This window comes from Fonsecaea monophora (genome assembly GCF_001642475.1).
Source record: "Fonsecaea monophora strain CBS 269.37 chromosome Unknown Scaff5, whole genome shotgun sequence".
Classification (NCBI taxonomy): Eukaryota; Fungi; Ascomycota; class Eurotiomycetes; order Chaetothyriales; family Herpotrichiellaceae; genus Fonsecaea; species Fonsecaea monophora.
This window is the reverse complement of record NW_019173936.1, coordinates 591,577-611,616: the sequence shown is the minus strand read 5'-3', so window position 1 is coordinate 611,616 and position 20,040 is coordinate 591,577. Positions and strand designations below refer to the sequence as shown.

The window sequence follows — 20,040 nt, the reverse complement described above, 5'->3', positions numbered from 1 at the left end:
TGGGCGGAAGTGGTGCGCCGGAGTAGGATACACTTGGGAGCTTTGAGTCGCGCAGAGCATGGCACAGCTCACAGCTCTGCATGATACTTTCAGAGCCAGGCAGAAATAAGAGATCACACACAAGCAATTAATTAATGATATCAACCAGTGTTGCACACCTTGAGATGATCTGTTTCCCTGCTCGGGTATAAGGGATGATGCCACTTGCATGCGGTTCTTGTCGGGAATCGGGCTATAATATCAAGGCCACTTCTTCCTTATTCCCTTGCTCCCTCTTTCTAGTAGAACCAAGGGATACCCTTCTTCGCAGGATGAGCGTGGAGGGTGAGTCGTCAACGAGTACACACTACAATATGCGACTTTCCACGTCCGTTTTCTGGCAGGGTCAGAGGTCCCACGATACTGCGACAAAATAAACATTTTTGAGCCAGCTAACCGTTAGCATGGATTACCCAAGGACCGTGTACGAGCACGTTGGTACATGACGATGCGACGATCCTTAACGTCGGTAAAGGTGGGATAATTGAGGGTTTGTGTGCCATTGCACCATATATTATCTACCAGGAAGGACATATATATGCAGATCTGCGAGAGCAAGGCTGAGAACCACCTTTTTACCCATGGGTGCGGTGCGATCCCCTCCTCGGCCTTCGACATCCGCGACCTGACTATAATGATACTGGACTTGTTCTGGTTGTTCGGAGTCATATCTCATAGCTTCGTAAAGATTTGCTGATAAAAAAGGCATTGAATGCTGTGGATTCGGATGATTGATCTGGCATGTGCTGTAACCCAAGGGCAGTCGGGTCGACTGACTGACTGACAATTTTGAGCACAGGACAGGAAAGAGTCCAATGTGAAAAAAGGGAAGAAACAGATGTATTGTCGTTCGACCACGAACTCGATATAGAGTCGTTCATTCACCGGATCCCGTTGAAATCGACGGCTGTCCACCACTTCTTCCTCAAAGCGTCACTGACCATCGTCAATTCATCCACCTTCCCGGCCTCTCGATCCCTGGCCTGCAGGAACTCACACGCCGCGTTATCTGCATCGCCTTCAGCATCGTAGTAGAAGATTCCGGGTACGCTATCCGGCGAATCGAACATCTGCCACGACCGATACTCTGGTGGAAGCGCAGGAAAAGGACTCTTGACCACGCCATCCTTGAGGCCCTGGGCTTCTGGCAAGGATGACGCGTCCCGCTTGAGCAGCTCTTGTGCGTCAGAACACATGTTCAAGTCGCCCGACACCAGAGATACCTGCTGTTTGGTCCAAGCTCGGGGAATCCGTTTCTGCTCATAGATAGTCACCGCTTCGGGCACAGTCAGCGTTCCACGCACAACTTCACTCAGAACACGACCAAGGAAGACACCATCTTCCATCGCTGTGCCTGCTCCTTGGCCCATGTGGTTCTGCATGCAATGCGCAGCGTCGCCCAATAGCACCACATTTCTGGCTTCGTTCGACCACCGGTCCATTGGAGGCATGACAAGCAAGGGCCACCGTTGCGTGTAGTTGACTAGTTTAATGATGGACTGAATGGCCGGGCTGTAATCCTTGTAGTATCCTCTGAATTCGTCAATGTCGACTTCCTCCATTTTCTCAACGTAGTAGTCCTTGCAAAATGAAGTGACCACATTTAGCTCTTTCCCTCCGGAGAGTGGGTAGGTCATTATGTAGCCGTTTGGCCCCGTCCACATGTCCATTGTGTTAGTCAAGATCGACGCTGCTTCAGGAGCCTTGCTTTTGATCTCCTCATACGTGAGCACGCCCCGGTAAGCGGCAACTTTGGATGGAGCGCGAGGTTTGACTTCGGGGAAGAGATGTTGTCGGATCGTGGATTTGATGCCGTCGCAGCCCACCACTATGTCGAATGTGTAGGAATCCCCGTTGGTCGTAGTGACCGTCGCTGACTTCTCTGTGTACTCGAGCTTCTGAACCCGGGCTCCGACAATGATTTCGACTCCATGGCGGCGAGCCGACTCTGTAAGGCCGGCATGTAGATGGTCTCGCCGAGCAATCAAATGTGGGAAGCCGGTGAACTTGTGAACCCGTTTCGGATCGACCCTCGTCACTATTTTGCCATTGACGCCCCATGTCCGCACTTCGTCCACTTGAACTAGATTCTCGCCAATGATCTCGTCCACACCCCAGCGGATGAGGTACCTTGATACATTGGGGAAAATCTGGATGCCGGCTCCAATTTCCCCGAGTTCGGTTGCGGCCTCGAGGATGGTGACTTTGACTCCTCCTCGACGCAAGGCAATTGCCGCAGTAAGTCCTCCCATGCCCGCGCCGATTACCCCTGCATGGAGGCTGACCGGAGGCATCGTCGACAGGTTGTCGAACGACGCGCAGATCAAGAAGAGACAGCTGGGATTTGTTGCGGTTGAATTCCGTCTCCACAAACAACTCGATGGACCTAGACAGCCTTTCAGTCCCCAGCCCGGGTCCGTTGCAATATCAAACTTTGATTCGGCAGCCTGACACATGCACAGTGGCGTTTTGTGGTGAGTTCGTGATTGAGCGGGTGGTGCTCCATAATCTGCCGACTGCAAGTCTCGCTCCCTTCAGACTGACATGAGGTCGTAGACTCGCAAGGGGCAATTGGTCCGTCGTCTCAGGCACCCCGAGTCTGGCTGGAGAAGGAAGACATTTCGTGGAGATCGGGGGAGATCACCGCCCTCAAGATATGCTGAGGGATCTGTATAGGGGAGGCCTGATAAGATGGCGAGATGGCGCTGAACAACGACGGCCTGCGGATTTAGGCGACTGACCGAAGAGCGCAGACGGCTGAAGTCGCAATAATACTAGGCTTGTTCCATCTTTCAGCAGTTCAAACAACGAAGTGACTGTGGAAGTGTCTTTTCCAACCCCAAATGGGAGGCTGATCAACATCCTGAGGATATATTCCATCTGCAAGGATATGTCGTCTATCAACTGACACAGACTGTGTCTGCTAGCTCTATCAACACGGTTCAGACCAGCGTCCGTTGTTCCTCCAAGGATTACTCCACGAAATGGACGCGAAGCTTGGATCCTTGCATCCCGAGCGGTCTCGTAATTTAACCTTTGGTGGCACGCGATTTGTATCTTGAAGCCCCTGAAAACGCTTATCCCAGTTTCGCGAGATGAGTGCCCCTCCAGGTCCTTCGAGTACGAATAGTCAATGCCACGGATGATATGAGCCAAACTTGTTCAGGCCCGGACGACATGGTCTTTTGGTAGAGGAGAAAATACACAAGGTTCTCATTGCTGATCGTACATTTCCCGAAACTGTAGTGCGAAGGTTACTTTGTATCACAGTTGACAGTACAGCAAAGTCCGGTCAGCGCTATGAGCTCAGCCACCTCCAGATTTTGCTGTGCCGTAACTCTTAAGGCAGGAAACGAACGGAAACCTAAAGGTTCGATTGGCGCAGGAGGACTTGAAATGCATGTGAATCTGAGAATACGCGTCATGGACACGAGCCAGAGGTTTATCTTCGTATTATTGACCCCCTCTTCTCCGAGTCCTCGTCTGGACCCAGCGCGAGCATACCGGGGAGACAAGCAGCTGTGCCGGTCGATGCTGGGCAAAGCATCAAGTGGATTGCGGGTTCAACGCGTGGTGCTGGGCTCGCACAGTGTGTTAGCTGAATCGAGGATAAAGGAAGTCACTAGGAGCTTGCCGGGTGGGCGAGGCGAAGGCAACCGAATTGGACCAGTCTATATCAGATGCGGCGAGGAGGGTCCAGGGGGACAATAATTCAGGTGGTAGGCGGCGAAGGGCGGCAATTGCAGGTGAGAAAAGAGACATCAATGAGAGAGTGACTGAGGTAGAGAGAAGGACAGGGAGAGGCAGAGGAGGAGAGGAGGGGGAGTATCACAGTATGTAGGTACTTGTACATATCTCGATATGTACCGAGTACAAGTGGAAAGTTACTCCGTAAAGTGAGAGGTAGAGAATGACACCCAGGCTCGGTTAGGCATCACAAGTACCTAGTCGACACCAATGGCACCCCCAAGAGTCAAAACTGGCACCGAGTACTTCTTCCGGCTCCTTTGTACATACCTAACTTACGAGTAGCAGGTACTTAATCCCTAAACCCTTGGGAACTCACTTCCTCCGCCAGTGCTAAGTGCTCCTGGTGCTCGTCTCATCCTTTCTCCTTTTCGGTTGAGTATACGACTGCGCTCCTCTCTGTGTGGCCTGACAATCGTCTCCTTCATCCCACGCTCCGCCCTCCTCAGGCACACCTCCCAGATGGCAGCATTCTCTCGACCAACAGCTTCTTGCAGATAGCCGCTAGCGAGCGGGCCAGTCAGCCTGTTGCTCTGACCTTTGTTCGGCGACCTCAGAGTCTGGCTCACAGGCTGGTGCGTCTTTGCCTTTGCCCCTCCGGACCATCACGAAACATCCAATCGGGCAGCCGATACAAACCCTTGCTTGCTCCACCCACTCCTCCCAATAAACCAATAGCCCAACACGCCCGCATAGAACCAAGAGACTGCAAAGCGTCCTCCGTCCACCGTTCTACAGACCGCAGAACTTCAAGAATCTTGCAGCATTGACCTCTGACAACCCTAGAAAGATCTTTTGTCTCCTCCATCGAGGTGGTCTCATGTGTAACGACGCTGTCACCATCGCCGTCCTCTAGATTCCTCCACCAACGACTGCCTAGTCTCCTGTCCGCTGGTCCACGGGTTGTCGCAGCATTCGAACATGCAGAGCCTGTCCGCCTTGCTGCGCTCCGAAAGGCAACATCTGGCGCTTCAACCCTCCCTCGAAAGTCGGTGAACTACCGCTGCAATGTCAACCTCGCGCAGGGGAACACAAGATTCGACATCGCAAGGTGCCTCAGCCAAGTCAGGCTCAGTCCTTGCCGCCGCCTTCCAATATACCGAACCGAGTCGACCTTCCCACACCACGTCTCGTTCGAGATCCTCAAGCGTCCATCACGCGGGCATGAGCGGCCTCTCGCCACGTCGCCGTGCTCAGCAGGCTGCTATGAACAGCTATGTCGCCAGCACTGACCTTCCTCCACCTCCCCCCCCGATCTTCGTCCGCGCATTGTACAATTATGAAGCCGACGACCACACCAGCTTGAGCTTTCGCCAGGGTGATATAATCCAGGTGTTGACTCAATTAGAGAGTGGGTGGTGGGATGGCGTTATCAATGATGTTCGGGGCTGGTTCCCCAGCAATTACACCGCCGAGATCACCAATCTGGATGAATTAAATGAGGCGGGTATAGGAGGCCACGACGAGAGCGAGACCGGCTCCGGCACCGAGGAAGATTATGATGAAGAGGAAGAAGATTCGGACGCACAAACTCAAGACGAGGACTCAGATTTGCCGATTGAAGGTGCATCCCAGGCTCAGGAAGAGGCGGCGTTTTGGGTTCCGCAGGCGACCCCAGATGGACGTTTGTTCTATTTCAATACGCTGACCGGCGTCAGTACAATGGAATTGCCGTTGGAAACACCAACAAGTTCGGACGAGAGCGGACCGCGTGATCGAAACAATTTTCACGTTCCAGAACAAACAAGGCCACCGCCCGAGATGATGGCAGGAGGGTACGCGCAGAATGAAGAAGACTACGATGGGTCTGCCTCTGAGGCTGACGGTGAACAATCCTTTTTGTCTTCACGCAAGAAAGGGTCCGGTTCTATGACTTCTGCCAGCATCTCAACCTCAACCTCCATGGACTCACTCAACCTAAGCTCATCCACACAACTTGGAAGCCAAGCAACCAATCCATTCACCAACACGTTTGACTCTCACCTCAACATGTCGCTGGCATTGCCTCCCTTGGGGACTAGCTCGACTTCATTTGCCGTAGGGCTACCGCCGAAACTTTCCAAATCCCCCACCCCCCGATTTTTTCTGGACGACGGTGGAGTCGCTGCAGTCACATGGGATAGCCTGGTAGAGAATATGCGCACCGCCATCGAGTCCTATCGTCATGCAATTCGTACTCGAGCGCGTGCAGACTATGTTCGAAGGGCAGAAGACATCTCAGACCATCTTCGCTTGCTGTTGGCCGCAGGATCAGGGACCACCGATAATCACTCGGGAAACCCATCTATAATCTCGTCAAACAAGGCCCTATACCCTCACTTTCGGGAGATGATGTCCAAGTTCTCAAAGCTCGTCCTATCGTCACATATCGCCGCCGCCGATTGGCCAGGGCCTGACGCGTTGACCAAATGTTTGCAAGAAGCCGATGGTGTGATGAATGGGGTATATGGGTACGTAGAGGTGGCCCGACAGCAGAGAGGAGAAGAGATCCCACGGTTGTTTCCGGGGTTTATATTGGGCAGTACTGTTGGAGGAAGCTGGCGGGACAACAACATTGACTCCCAAACGAATCTGGATGAAGTCTCATTCATGGATTCCAATGATGAGATCGGTTGGCGTCCATCGGAACCACTCGATGCGAACCTCCTTCGACACATCGATGATTCGAAGAGGGGTTTGTCGGCCGCCATTCGTCGTCTTGAGGAGGTCCTTGTACTTACCGAGAAGATTGTCACTCCTGCGAGACTATCTGCCATTGGAGATGCGGTCTGTCAAGGTGCGGGCATGATTCTCGAACAATTTCGGCCGTGGGTCTCCTATGTTGAGTCTATCGATCTCTCTGCGCTAGGGAACGTGTTTCAGAAACCATCACTGGTGGATTTTGGATCTCAGAAGCAAAAGGCCTACGATTCCATTGGCGAATTGGTGGCCACTTGTCAGGCTATCACTACACCCCTCCCAGATGAATGGGCTGAAGTGCGTGGCGAGTCGTTGGATACCCGGATTAGCAACGTTCGAACTGTTTGCCAGCAGCTTGACACTCATGTGGCCAACGTGGGCTACGCATTGGAACTATTGCTACCTGCCACCACGCTAAACCCTGCGCTGGCTACTAACAAGCGGGAGAACCGTGTGACCGATGGAGGTGAAACTTATCAGACTCACCATCTTCGATCCGATTCGAAGCATGCAGCAAACTTGCGCCCTGCACTGGCAGATCTTGGTCAGTCAAAATCATACACACTTGGTGAAGATCCCATGACAGACAAATTACGTCGACCCCCCAACAAGGACAAAGCAAGGCAGTTCTTTGGACAGATACCGCCGGACTTGAATCCCGTCAAAGCCACCATTGAACCAAGCTACCCTGTAGACGAAGTCCCATGGTATCTGCAACTCGACCACGCGGATGAAATTACTTATGATACGAAAAACGACCCTCCTCAAGTCAAAAGCGGCACGCTCACTGGACTTGTGGAACAGCTTACTAGACATGATCGACCGGATACGACCTTTACCACGACCTTCTTGCTCACCTATCGTTCTTTCACCTCCGCGTCAGAGCTCTTTGAGCTTCTGGTAAGGCGATTCAACCTACAGCCACCTGCCGGCTTGAATCGTGACGAGTATTCCATCTGGGAAGAACACAAGCAGAAGCCAGCAAGATTTAGAGTCCTGAACATTCTCAAGTCGTGGCTGGAGCAGTATTGGATGGAAGCCGACGATGGCAATAGTCAGGCATTGCTCGAGCGAATGCTGGCTTTTGCGGACCGTACATATACCACGACAAAGATTCCGCTCGCAAAGGCTCTGACAACCATTATCGAACAGCGATTGAAAGGGGGAGAAGCTTTGTCCAAGAAGCTTGTGTTGACTCTCACGAATTCCGCTCCGGCTCCTATTCTGCCCAAGAACATGAAGAAGCTCAAATTTCTGGATATCGATCCCAAAGAATTTGCGCGGCAGCTGACCATTATTGAATCGAAACTCTATGGCAAGATCAAGCCTGTTGAATGTCTGGCCAAGACGTGGGAGAGGAAGAGCAAGTCGGATAGCAGCAGTGATACTGCTCCGAACGTGCAAGCTCTCATCTTACATTCAAACCAATTGACTAACTGGGTCTCGGCCATGATTCTGGGTCAATCAGAGGTAAAGAAAAGAGTGGTCATCATCAAGCATTTTGTGCTGATTGCTGAGGTGAGTTGTGTCCCGCCTGTATTGACTTTGCACTGGTCCTAATATACTGTACAGCAATGCCGTGTCCTGAACAATTTCTCGGCCGTGACAGCCATAATTTCAGCTTTGGGTACTGCCCATATAGTCCGACTGAGTCGAACCTGGAATGCTGTTAACCCAAAGACAAACGCAATCCTCGAGTCGATGCGCAATCTGATAGCATCTTCGAAGAACTTTGCACTTTATCGTGAAACACTACGCCAGGCAACTCCGCCATGTATCCCCTTTTTGGGTGTTTACCTGACCGACTTGACGTTCATTGAAGATGGAATCCCGTCACTTACCAAGAACACCGAATTGATCAATTTTGCCAAACGGACCAAGACTGCCGAGGTCATTCGAGACATCCAGCAGTATCAAAACGTGCCTTATAGTCTCCATCCGGTTCCAGAATTACAGGAGTGGATTTCGGACAACATGAAAAATGCTGGAGACTCCCATGATGACATGTTCGCCCAGAGTCTCAAGGTCGAGCCTCGCGAGCGAGAAGAAGAGAAAATCGCGAGGCTACTGTCCGAATCGGGATTTCTGTGAACTGGGAAGATGCGCATTGTTGTGGATCTAGTGTTACAACCTGCTTTTGTCTGGAACAAAAGTATCTTTTCTCTGGGACGATACGGGCTTTGGTTACACGGAGCACCCCCAACCCAACGCAGCAAAAGAACAACGTTCGTAGATGAGTAAATCTCATCCTATGTCCTGCATCACAATGTGTGGACCTTCGGCGGACGCGGAATCAATCGGCGCATGGTCTGGGAATAATGATGGCAATCATATGGTGTTATGACGACGATATCTGGATTTGGATTTGGATGAGGAGATATGTGCCCACGTCAACTTAACGAAGCTCTGCATGCTTGTGAGCATATGGAAATCTGGTTACATTGGGGATCCTGTTGTGCTTGTGAGGGCTGGAGTCTGTTCTTTCCTCCAGATCCAGCGGCGTCCTGTGGCTTCGTTGAATGGGCGAGTGGAGGATGAGCATGGTCCAGCAATGGTCAGAACTGAGGGCGCCTACAACGGATCAATACTGAGGGCCATTTCTGTGGATTGGATACGGGCGGCTTTGTGCTTTGTGCTCTCTTTTCACGCGCTCTCCCTTACCCTGTTCGGTTTATCGTAACTCTCTCAGACACACAGGACCATCTTCTCGTATAGATCAGACCAATACTTATATAACAAGCACGTCGATTTCTCACACAAGGCTGCCGGCTCCTTTTTTGCCGAAAATAACAACTGGTTGGTAGGAACAGCAAGTGACAGACAGGACGAGACAGGATCAGACAGACTGTAGTGGTGCCGAGAATGCTTCTCCGCTTCGGGAACAACTCCGGGAATCTCACCACCACCACCACCAACAACAACAACATCTAGTTCCAATGCACCTTTAATCCTCGTCTACCTCTATTGCTTCTCACGTATTTCTCTCCCAGGTCTATCTGTACATGCCTTCCCACCTTTATTCTGCCCTCTCAGTATTGACACGCAGCTTCCTACCAGCCGCAGCGCGCAGACCTTTGACAACTGCTTCCCCGCACCACTTAATCTCGCACTCTCTACTTCGACCACAATTCGGGATCTCGATACAAACCATCCGCAGGATGTCTTCCTCCTTGTCTGCCATGGGCAAACGCCTGTCTGGCAAAACTATCCTCGTCACCGGCGCCTCCTCTGGCATCGGCCGCAGCGTCGCCCAGGAATTTGCTCGCACATCCCCGGAAGATCTGAAGATTATCATTACTGCCCGCCGGGTCGAGACGCTCAAGCAAGTCGCCGTGGAGATCAACAAAGAAGTCGGTAACGGGGTAAAGGTCTTGCCTGTCAAGTTGGATATCTCAAAATCTGAGGAAATCAGCAGTTTTGTGGGAAATCTGCCAGTGGAGTTTAGAAATATTGATGTCTTGGTGAACAATGCCGGTTTGGTCAAGGGCATGGACAAAGCGCCAGACATCAGACCTGAAGACATGGAGATCATGTTCTTGACCAATGTGACTGGTCTGATCAATATGACACAGGCCATCCTGCCCATCATGAAAGCAAAAAAGGGAGACAACGGAGAAGATGTCGGGGGCAGAGGGGACGTCATTATGATCGGCTCTATTGCAGGGAGGGAGGGATATCCTGGTGGAAGTATCTACTGCGCTACAAAAGCCGCAGTGAGAACATTTACAGATGCCCTTAGAAGGGAGTTGATTGCCAGCCGCATAAGAGTCATCGAGGTGGATCCTGGACAGGTCGAGACTGTACGTGGCCCTCTCCGCCTTGCGCGCCTCTCGATGCTCGCCCAAAGAGTTTCAGGAAGCTCCTGCTGATTTGGATTTTATGCTGACCCTCTTCGTGGCTTATTAGGAATTCTCCATTGTCCGCTTCGGCGGTGACAAAGCCAAAGCCGACGCCGTCTACAAAGGCGTGGAGCCCTTGACCCCGGACGACATCGCAGAGGTTGTTGTATTTGCTGCCGGAAGGAGGGAAAACGTCGTCCTTGCGGACTCGCTGATCTTCCCGAACCACCAGGTCAGGCTCTGCCCCCTCTCATTCACACGCGTTGCAGTTACTTCAAAGTGTTGTTGGCAGGCCATGTCTATTCTGTAGCATGGCGAGATGTCCCCTGAAAAACGCCGCCACTACAGATTACAATAAATACTAACCAAAATGTGAATGTAGGCTTCTGCAACAGTCATGCACAGGAAATCAGGGTAAAGGCCGTTCCACCTTTCCTCCAGTCCAGTCACAGCACCTCAGACTCGACGTGGATGACGAAGTCGAGGGTTCATCCAAACGGACGCAATTCCAGCAGCGCCTCCTGGATCTACAAACTAACCCCTTCCCAAATCCCTGTAGCAGCGCAGCAGTCAGTTGAGAATTGTGGAAAAGAGGAGAGCCAAAACAGACAGACATGACCCCTCATATCATGTACAGCATCTCAAGACATAGAGAACAGGTACTGTTCGACAGAAACAAACAAAGATGAATTCAAGCATCTCACTTCTAAAGAGGCCCTGGAATTCGGGGGTCCATGGACGAGAAGAATCTCGATCTTGTAATTTACCCCTTCATAGGTATTGTCTTTTTTCTAGCGGGCCCTTTCTGTGTCTTCTTAGATGACGATTACGCTGCGCTCCCTAACAGGTCTGATCTGCTCGCCCCCGAGAGAGAGAGAGCATGCTGGATTGAAAACGGCGCACAAGCTCGATGTTTTGAAGCTGTAAGATGCTCCTCTGCACATAGCGAAGCGTCCTTTCCCACCAAAGCAATGTCCTCTGTCCTCGCAGCGAATACCATGTGTCTGTCTTGCCTCCTTGTTGCCCCTCTGCTTGTTCCAGCTACAAGACGGAACCGTCTGTCTGGGATCTGCTCTGATTTGCCCTGCCCGATGGCTTCCATGCCAATGTCCAATTTCCACGAGGACGTATGAGATGTCGCCTACTGGTCCCTGAATGTTGCATTTGTGTGGTAAATCCCCAGAGCGCATACTCCAACGGACATGTGCCATAAGAGTGCGCCTCTTGGGCATCGCCATCCCTGTTGGGACTGAAAGCCGATATCATTTCTTGCTGTCAATTTAACCTGTGGTTCTGTTCTTATCGCCTGTGCCATTGCACCATGATTTACTGGGCGTTTGTCGCGATTACTGGGCCCTCATTACGAGTGTGTTTCGAATGGTCATCGATCGCTGGGGAAGCTAGATTCCCCTTCTGTAGCATTTGGTGGGTGAGGACGTGGAGTGTGCTGATGCAGATGTTTATCGAATATCCCACATGGTTTGCTGGCGTGCTGCTGCTTGCTCTTTCCTTCAGTTTTGCCTGCTCTGCCTCGGCGCTGGTTGTCCTGACCGTGCCCGAGTCCCATCTCACCGGTTCCCTCACTCTCTCTGCTTGTCATTTGTCCAGCACTTTGAGAGCCTCGATGTCTTGGATCTTGGTCATGCCGCCAATTTTGGGCCTGCACTGCTTGGACCCCTTGACCGTAATGTCGCTGGCGGTAGCTCTTACCTTCGTTCCGCTGTCCTATCATCATTTCGGGTGACCTCGATCTTGTCCGCTGCTCCTCTTGCTTGGGAATGGCAAACCGAACTGGTTTGGGAGCCCCGGTTACTCCAAGAGCTGCAAGACGTTCTTCCTGCTCGATGGATAGGCCTGTCTCCATCGCTTGCTGTTGTGGAAATGTCTGAATGCGCTGGTGAACGTTGGCTGTTACCGAGATCGAGGGGCGGCGGTAAGCTCCAGCAATGTTGTGGCTTGAGACAATGGCGTTTTTACGTTGATCAAGTTCTTCAAATGCTACAATCTCCCCATCAGTAGCGATATCTGCAAACGCCGGATCGTCCTTGACATAGTGCCAGTGTCTGGTTTCGCGCACTGGTTTGAAGAAGGTGAGATCCTTGTTATTGCGGAAATATTTCGAGACAATGACTGGTTGGTGCGCTTCCATCGAGTCATTCTCATCCATTGTTGCGCCGAAGGCTTGTATTCTTCGTTGGACTGGCGAGAACTGCTGTGCAGCCTCAAGACCTAGACCATCAGAGAAACCGAGGGCTTGCACACTGTCTTTCGAATGCATGTCATATCCGTGAGGTAGATTGCCACGCGATTCCTCATGAGCATTCCACTGAGAGAGCGTTGGGAGGTCTTGATTCAGTCCGTCCGGGATTGGTGGTGATGCCGGTCTTTTGTGCTCATGAGTCGCACCCTGATATGGCTTAATCAGTGGTCCTCCTAAATCGCTCGTTGGGATATGAGACGAGAAGCTAGCTGGAAATTCGACTTGAGCACGATTGCTATACTGCGATTGACCCGTAAATCGTGACCTTGTGGACATATAGCTCTGGTCGAAGTGATATCCTTCTTGGAAGCACATTCTTTGGTCGGGATACTGGGCAGCTTGAGTACCATGCGAGGGTCTATATGGGAAGATTGTCAAAAGGCAACGTCGTCTGACGGAGGCTCTCGCTTCGCTCACAGGACATATCCACCTTGTCGGCCGCCATAGCCTCCAAGATAACTGGTGTGGTCATAGCTTTCTTCACCGTGACTGTCTCTCAGACTGTTTCCGCCGTTGTAGTAACTAAACATGAGGTGGCTTGGACCTGAACGTGGATCTGTCGTCCTGTCATACTGCGACTGCAGCACGTTTGATTGATGACCAGGTTCCATCTTGAGTCAAGGAAGTCACGATGAGCAATCACCGGTGTCCTTCTTCAAAGAAATAAAACAAATTAAGATTGAATGTGAAGTAGTTGAGTGTGAAACAGCAAGTCTTCAAAGCGGCGAGGGATTTTGATGTCGAAGGGCTGCACGAGGCACAGAAGCAAACCGAGAGTCACCACCGAAGCTAGCAAGGGGAAGGAACAAAGCCGAACTGACATCTCTGTAGGAGAGAAATCTCAGTCACTGAGAACTGAGAGTAGTGGATATCATGGTACAGCACAGACGACAGAGAACAAAGAGCAGACACAACCTCGGGCTTTCTCATACGTTTGGAGCAGCAACCCCCAGAAGAGAGAGGGAGAGAGGGGAAAACCCTTGTCATTCTGTGCTTACTCTGAGAGAGAGAGAGAGAGAGAGAGAGAGTAGATACAAACGAGTTCTTGGGTCTACGAAGCGGGACTGTTTGTACCCGAAATGCGACGGTTCATTGCAGGGTCTTGGGAGGTTGTAGAGCCGCAGAAAGCGAGTAGCTATGGAGCTATTGCTTCAGAGGAGAGGCGACATCGTCAGAGAGTATGAGAGGCGATGGCATATGGCCAGGGTGCCGATGGCTGGATATGGATGAAGACGGCGGGAAGCTGGACGTGGAAGTGGTACATAATAATGCGAGGCAAATATCCATGATGAGAATCTTAGAAGCGGGAAACAAGTGTGAACAATTGCTTCTTTTAGAAAGCCGCGTTGCCGCCGCGTCGAACTTCACCCCTGCGACCGAACCAGCCATTCTCTTCGACGAGTTCTCATCCTCATCCTCCCTATTTCCTTCATGTCGTGTTCCCTACATTCTCTCCGTCTGCAGCATTGCTAGCATTTTCCCCAGAGTCGGGCATCATGACAGAGCGGAGCGACTCCTGCAGCGTTTCAAAGAACTTGTCTTAGGCGCAGCCACTTGAACACCCTGCTCCCGTGCTTCAACACTTGTGGCGGCACCAGTGGCAGACTTGCTTTATTTTTTGCAATGCCTGGTCTACCAGGTAGGTTTTCTGAGGCTCTTACAGGCAGAATATCACTAATGACAAAATACTACAGCGAGTATCGACCTGGATGAATGCATCGCCCAACTGTACAAGAAAAACCTCCTCGCCGAATCCCTGATCGAGGCGATATGTGCAAAAGCAAAGGAGATGTTAATGAAGGAGAGCAATGTGGTCCATATATCGGCTCCTGTCACTGTTGTTGGCGACATCCACGGCCAATTCTTTGACATGTTGGAAATCTTTAAGATCGGGGGCTTTTGTCCAGACACCAACTACCTCTTCCTCGGTATGAGTGCGCCCTATGCTGTGCAATGCCCTGTTGCTAATCTGTCGCAGGCGACTACGTAGACCGCGGTCTGTTCAGCGTCGAGACGATTTCCCTTCTTGTTTGCTTAAAGTTAAGATACCCCCAGCGCGTCCATCTCATTCGAGGCAATCATGAATCACGAGGCGTCACGCAATCTTATGGCTTCTACACGGAATGCGCACGAAAATACGGCAATGCAAATGTTTGGCACTATTTCACCGACATGTTCGATTTCCTTACCCTGAGCGTGGTCATCAATAACCAGATCTTCTGTGTTCACGGCGGCCTTTCTCCGTCCATCCACTCCATCGACCAGATCAAAATCATTGACAGATATCGAGAAATCCCCCACGAAGGACCCATGGCGGACTTGGTATGGTCAGACCCCGATCCGGAGCGAGACGAGTTTTCGCTCTCGCCGAGAGGAGCTGGATATACTTTCGGAGGCGATGTGGTGAAAAAGTTCCTGCAAGTTAATAGCATGTCTCATATCCTGCGTGCCCATCAACTGTGCCAGGAAGGCTATCAGATTTTGTACGACGATCGCCTTAGCACAGTCTGGAGTGCTCCAAACTATTGCTATCGCTGCGGGAATTTGGCGAGTGTTCTTGAAGTCAGTGATGCTGGTGATCGCTACTTCAATATCTTTGATGCAGCACCGGAGAATGACATACATCGAAACGAGCAGCAACAGCAGCAACAACAACAGACGCAGGGAAAAGATGGTCAAGGTTCTCACATTGAGTACTTTCTCTAGTGTTTGGGTCATCTGACGTGTTGGCTGGTGTTGGGGGCAACATCCACAGCAAAATCCCGCAAGCCAGTCGTGACGAACTCGCGGCCAAGATGACTCTCAATTGCTAAAGGCCCGAGGGTATCGCCCGTTTGACAACAGCGTCGGATCCAGGCCGACATGCTGGAAAAAAGAGGGTTGGGCCACCACGATGGCTAACCCCCAATCACTTCCAATCCTTGGCAATATCGAATGACCAGTGGAATTCGAGATGTGTATGGTCATCATCGTCAGCAAATCTGGTACTTGCCTCGTAGTGGCCACGAGCGAGCATGCCGGAAGGAGCCTCTTCTTCGGTAAACCTCTTTTCATATGTGGGCTTATCGGTGGTGTTGGGCGCAAAACTGCCAATCATTTCCTGGTCCTTGCTGACACGGATACCTTTTCGCTTGACGACTTGGATGTACTTGAGGCCAGAAAGGACTTGGTGCTGGACGGTGAAGACGGCCTTCATGCAGTACTTGCAGCCTTCCTTGATGGTGAAGGGGTGTTTGTTAAGGGTTTCGAGGGAGCCAGGTTGAGTCAGGTCGATGGTTATATCTGGTCGGCCTTCGACTTCCTTTGGTCTGGGTCAGGTACTGTATATGATTTCTGGTTCGGATGGACTCACCAACGAAAGAGATTTAATGATGCATGTGCGGGGGTCGTTCGGGTCGCCGATCGGTGTGCCACTGCCTAGACCAAGTGATTGCTTCCACCGATTCAGGGCATCGTCGCCTTGGTCTGGTTTGGGTTGAGGAAGTCAGTGTATGATCACAAAGCCTGGTGAGAAGGGAGCAGATCTGGACTCTAAAAGAACAGCGATCACAGTAGTTGTCTCAGATATCTTCCCTGTATCTTGTCTTCTTCGTCATTCTTCTCTACGGAATGGTGACTGCGGTCTACCATCCAGACACTTGTTGGAGTGGTAGACAGCAGGTTAACTCACCCAGTTTCTGATATTCCTCCAACGTCTTCTTCTCCCCCACCTTGAAACCGGGAGTATGTTCGGCCTGCAGATCATCCGCCATTTTTGCTGACACAAGACACGATTATCGATAAAGTTGTTCCAATCACCAAATCTGTCGTCGTCGATTGCTTTGGAGAGTGAGCAATGGGGTGAGAGGAGAGTTGTGAGATGTTTGGAGGGGTGTGGGACGCTGGAGCCAGCGGCGGTTGTGGCGGTCTGGCTGCACAATATCACGCCAATTCCAAAGTAGAAAAGCGCGTCGCGTTCACGTCACTCCTCACTTGCCCAAATGATTGATAAGTGATTCTCCGCGACTGCTCTTTCAAGCCTCCGACCAAAACCTCCATCTTCCCTTCATTCACAAGTCTTTCTGTCTTTGACACCAGGCTCGTGAAAATGCCTGGACGTGTTCTTGATCAGCCCAAGAAGAGGGTCTTGACAGACACCACCAACACCCACAACGTCCTCAAATCCCCGCCGTCGGCGAAGAAGAGGAAACTAAATGGCGACCGACCCAATGTCTCTTTCCACTCGTCACAGCCCGGCCCAAATAGGTTTAAATCAAAGCTGGGCTCGTCGCAGCCCAAGAGCCAGTTTGAAACCGAAGTTCTCGAAAAGATGACACAGGACATTGCGGGCTTGAAAGAGAACAATTCGGAGAAAGACCAGCAGTGGGAGAGACCAAGTCTGGACAACTTCAACGCGGACTCGGATCCTTTGCGTTTTCAACAGATCGAAATTGAGGAAGGCACATTGCAAGGGGGAAAGATTGCCCTTAAGATGTTTGGTGTATCGGAGGTACGTTAACCGCGGTGTTGTTGAACCACCATTAGCTGAATCCAGAGCAGACTGGCCACTCCATCCTTCTCCACGTCACTGATTTCCTTCATTACCTCTATGTGGCGGCGCCGGTCAACTTCCAACGGTCGGATGTGGAAGGGTACAAAGCATACCTCGAGGCCCAACTGGCACAACATCAACCCGCCATCCATTCCGTGCAGATGGTGCTGCGCGAAAACCTGTTTGGGTTTCAGGGCAATCAGAAGAGCCCTTATCTCAAGATTACGGTGACAGACCCCAAGTTTATCAACCGATTACGGACTGCGATAGAGGACGGACATGCCAACTATAAAGGGATGTGGAAAGGCGTTGAAAGCAAAATTTTGACCTTTGACAACATCCAATACGTTCTTCGCTTCATGATCGATACGGGCATCACCGGAATGTCATGGGTTGAGGTTCCCCCACAGAAGTATCACGTCCTTTCTCAACATGACCGCCAATCCAATTGCCAGATCGAGGCGTACTGTCACTATCGGGATCTTGTCGCGCATGGACATGACGGGGAATGGGCAAAAATGGCACCACTTCGAATCCTGTCCTTCGATATCGAATGTGCTGGCCGCAAAGGCATCTTTCCCGAAGCCAACCAAGACCCCGTTATCCAGATTGCAAACGTGGTCACAAAATATGGCGAGTCGAAGCCTTTTATCCGAAATGTCTTTGTACTGGACACCTGCAGCCTAATTGTGAACACGAAGATATACGAACACAGATCAGAGTCTGATATGCTTATGGCATGGAGACAATTCTTGGAAGAAGTTGATCCCGATGTCATCATCGGCTACAACATTGCAAACTTCGACTTCCCCTATCTTCTCGATAGGGCCAAACACCTGAAATTGACAAAATTTCCTTACTGGTCACGACTGAAAAGTGTAGCATCCCACGCCAAAGACACCAACTTCTCCAGCAAGCAAATGGGTAATCGTGATACGAAGTCCACAAACACCAATGGCCGAATTCAGTTGGATTTGCTGCAGCTCGTCCAACGAGACCACCAACTTCGCAGCTACACGCTGAACTCTGTCTGTGCACATTTCTTGGGTGAGCAGAAGGAGGACGTCCATCACACCATGATCACAGAGCTATACAATGGAACTCCAGATTCGAGAAGACGATTGGCTGTCTACTGTCTAAAGGATGCCTACCTCCCCCAACGACTTATGGACAAGCTCATGTGCCTGGTTAACTACACGGAAATGGCCAGGGTTACAGGTGTCCCTTTCAACTACCTCCTCGCCCGAGGGCAGCAGGTGAAATTCATCAGCCAACTTTTCAGGAAAGCTCTAGAGCAGCAATTGGTCATTCCGAATCTGCGAAACGAAAGCACCGATGAGCAGTATGAAGGTGCGACGGTCATTGAGCCCATTCGAGGATATTACGATGTGCCCGTTGCTACTCTGGATTTCGCTTCCTTGTATCCTTCTATCATCCAAGCCCACAATTTGTGTTACACCACACTATTGAACAAGAACATCATCGAAAAACTCAATCTGAAAAAAGATGAAGACTATATTCTCACTCCCAATGGGGATCTCTTCTGCACCGCCAAAGTTCGCAAAGGACTTCTTAGTCAAATTCTGGAAGAATTGCTGAGTGCACGAAAGCGTGCAAAGAAGGAACTCGCTGTAGAGACAGACCCATTCAAGAAGGCAGTGCTCAACGGACGCCAACTGGCTCTAAAAATATCTGCAAACTCCGTCTACGGTATCACAGGTGCCACTGTTGGAAAGCTGCCCTGTCTCGCCATCGCATCGAGCACCACAGCATATGGCCGTCAAATGATCGAAAAGACAAAGCATGAGGTGGAACAAAAGTACACAATGGCAAATGGCTATTCGCATGACGCCCAGGTCATCTACGGTGATACCGACTCAGTCATGGTCAAGTTTGGTGAGAAGGATCTTCGAAAGACGATGGAACTTGGAGAAGAAGCCGCCAACTTTGTCTCTTCAAAATTTATCAAACCGATCAAATTGGAATTCGAAAAGGTCTACTTTCCTTACTTGCTAATCAACAAGAAAAGGTACGCGGGACTGTACTGGACGAATCCAGAGAAGCATGACAAAATGGACAGCAAAGGCATTGAAACTGTCCGACGGGATAACTGTCGTCTCGTCCAAGTCGTCATTGAGACAGTTCTGAAAAAGATCTTGATCGACCGAGACTTAGATGGCGCGCAGGATTATGTCAAGGAGACTATTGCCAACCTTTTACAAAACAAGATCGATCTCAGCATGCTAGTGATTACAAAAGCACTTAGCAAAAGCGACTACACGGCCAAACAAGCACATGTGGAACTAGCTGAGCGGATGAAGAAACGCGACGCAGGCTCAGCTCCAGCACTGGGCGACCGTGTAGCGTATGTCATGGTGAAAGGCGCCAGCGGGTCCAAGAACTACGAGAACTCGGAGGATCCAATATATGTGCTCGAGAACAACGTCCCTATCGACACCAAATATTATCTGGACAACCAACTCGCCAACCCTCTGGGAAGAATCTTCGAGCCCATCCTCGGTGAGCGACGTGCTAATTCCCTACTTGCCGGCGACCATACACGCTCAATCTCTGTTGCTGCCCCTACCCTTGGCGGACTAATGAAATTCGCCAAAAAGACACAGACATGCATGGGCTGCAAGAAACCTCTCGTCAGCGCCCAGGAATCCAAGGGTGCGGTGTGCGAGAACTGTCGTCCCCGCATCGGCGAGCTGTACACCAAGCAGATTAAAAAGGTCGGCGAACTGGAAGTAAGATTTGCCAGGCTGTGGACACAGTGCCAACGGTGCCAGGGCAGTATGCACTCTGAGGTGCTATGCTCGAGCCGGGATTGTCCGATTTTCTATATGAGGATGAAAGCGAGAAAGGAAGTAGAGGAGTCAGGAAAAGAACTGGCAAGATTCGATGCCGATGTTGGTGCCATATGGTAGAGACAAGAGCTTGCG

General features: G+C 51.0%; 7 protein-coding genes across 7 annotated transcripts; 4 read left to right on the top strand and 3 right to left on the bottom strand.

The window, feature by feature from the left end:
* Nucleotides 1-920: 920 nt before the first annotated feature.
* AYO21_01472 (hypothetical protein) lies at nt 921-2,333 on the bottom strand (the record flags this gene model as incomplete). The annotated part of the gene is made up of 1 exon (XM_022651455.1): nt 921-2,333. The coding sequence occupies one exon, from the start codon at nt 2,331-2,333 to the stop codon at nt 921-923; it is 1,413 nt and encodes a 470-aa protein (XP_022516428.1).
* Nucleotides 2,334-4,794: 2,461 nt separating this feature from the next.
* AYO21_01471 (hypothetical protein) lies at nt 4,795-8,556 on the top strand (the record flags this gene model as incomplete). The annotated part of the gene is made up of 2 exons (XM_022651454.1): nt 4,795-7,983; nt 8,038-8,556. The coding sequence occupies 2 exons, from the start codon at nt 4,795-4,797 to the stop codon at nt 8,554-8,556; spliced, it is 3,708 nt and encodes a 1,235-aa protein (XP_022516427.1).
* Nucleotides 8,557-9,623: 1,067 nt separating this feature from the next.
* Nucleotides 9,624-10,614, top strand: AYO21_01470 (hypothetical protein; the record flags this gene model as incomplete). The annotated part of the gene is made up of 3 exons (XM_022651453.1): nt 9,624-10,265; nt 10,372-10,536; nt 10,597-10,614. The coding sequence occupies 3 exons, from the start codon at nt 9,624-9,626 to the stop codon at nt 10,612-10,614; spliced, it is 825 nt and encodes a 274-aa protein (XP_022516426.1).
* Nucleotides 10,615-11,630: 1,016 nt separating this feature from the next.
* Nucleotides 11,631-13,175, bottom strand: AYO21_01469 (hypothetical protein; the record flags this gene model as incomplete). Its single annotated transcript, XM_022651452.1, has 3 exons — nt 11,631-11,896; nt 12,015-12,922; nt 12,982-13,175. The coding sequence occupies 3 exons, from the start codon at nt 13,173-13,175 to the stop codon at nt 11,631-11,633; spliced, it is 1,368 nt and encodes a 455-aa protein (XP_022516425.1).
* Nucleotides 13,176-14,187: 1,012 nt separating this feature from the next.
* AYO21_01468 (hypothetical protein) lies at nt 14,188-15,270 on the top strand (the record flags this gene model as incomplete). Its single annotated transcript, XM_022651451.1, has 3 exons — nt 14,188-14,203; nt 14,259-14,492; nt 14,543-15,270. The coding sequence occupies 3 exons, from the start codon at nt 14,188-14,190 to the stop codon at nt 15,268-15,270; spliced, it is 978 nt and encodes a 325-aa protein (XP_022516424.1).
* A 202-nt stretch (nt 15,271-15,472) lies between these two features.
* Nucleotides 15,473-16,316, bottom strand: AYO21_01467 (hypothetical protein; the record flags this gene model as incomplete). Its single annotated transcript, XM_022651450.1, has 3 exons — nt 15,473-15,865; nt 15,917-16,029; nt 16,235-16,316. 3 exons carry the CDS (start codon nt 16,314-16,316, stop codon nt 15,473-15,475), a joined length of 588 nt encoding a protein of 195 aa, XP_022516423.1.
* Nucleotides 16,317-16,651: 335 nt separating this feature from the next.
* AYO21_01466 (hypothetical protein) lies at nt 16,652-20,025 on the top strand (the record flags this gene model as incomplete). The annotated part of the gene is made up of 2 exons (XM_022651449.1): nt 16,652-17,053; nt 17,104-20,025. The coding sequence occupies 2 exons, from the start codon at nt 16,652-16,654 to the stop codon at nt 20,023-20,025; spliced, it is 3,324 nt and encodes a 1,107-aa protein (XP_022516422.1).
* Between the last annotated feature and the right edge of the window lie 15 nt (nt 20,026-20,040).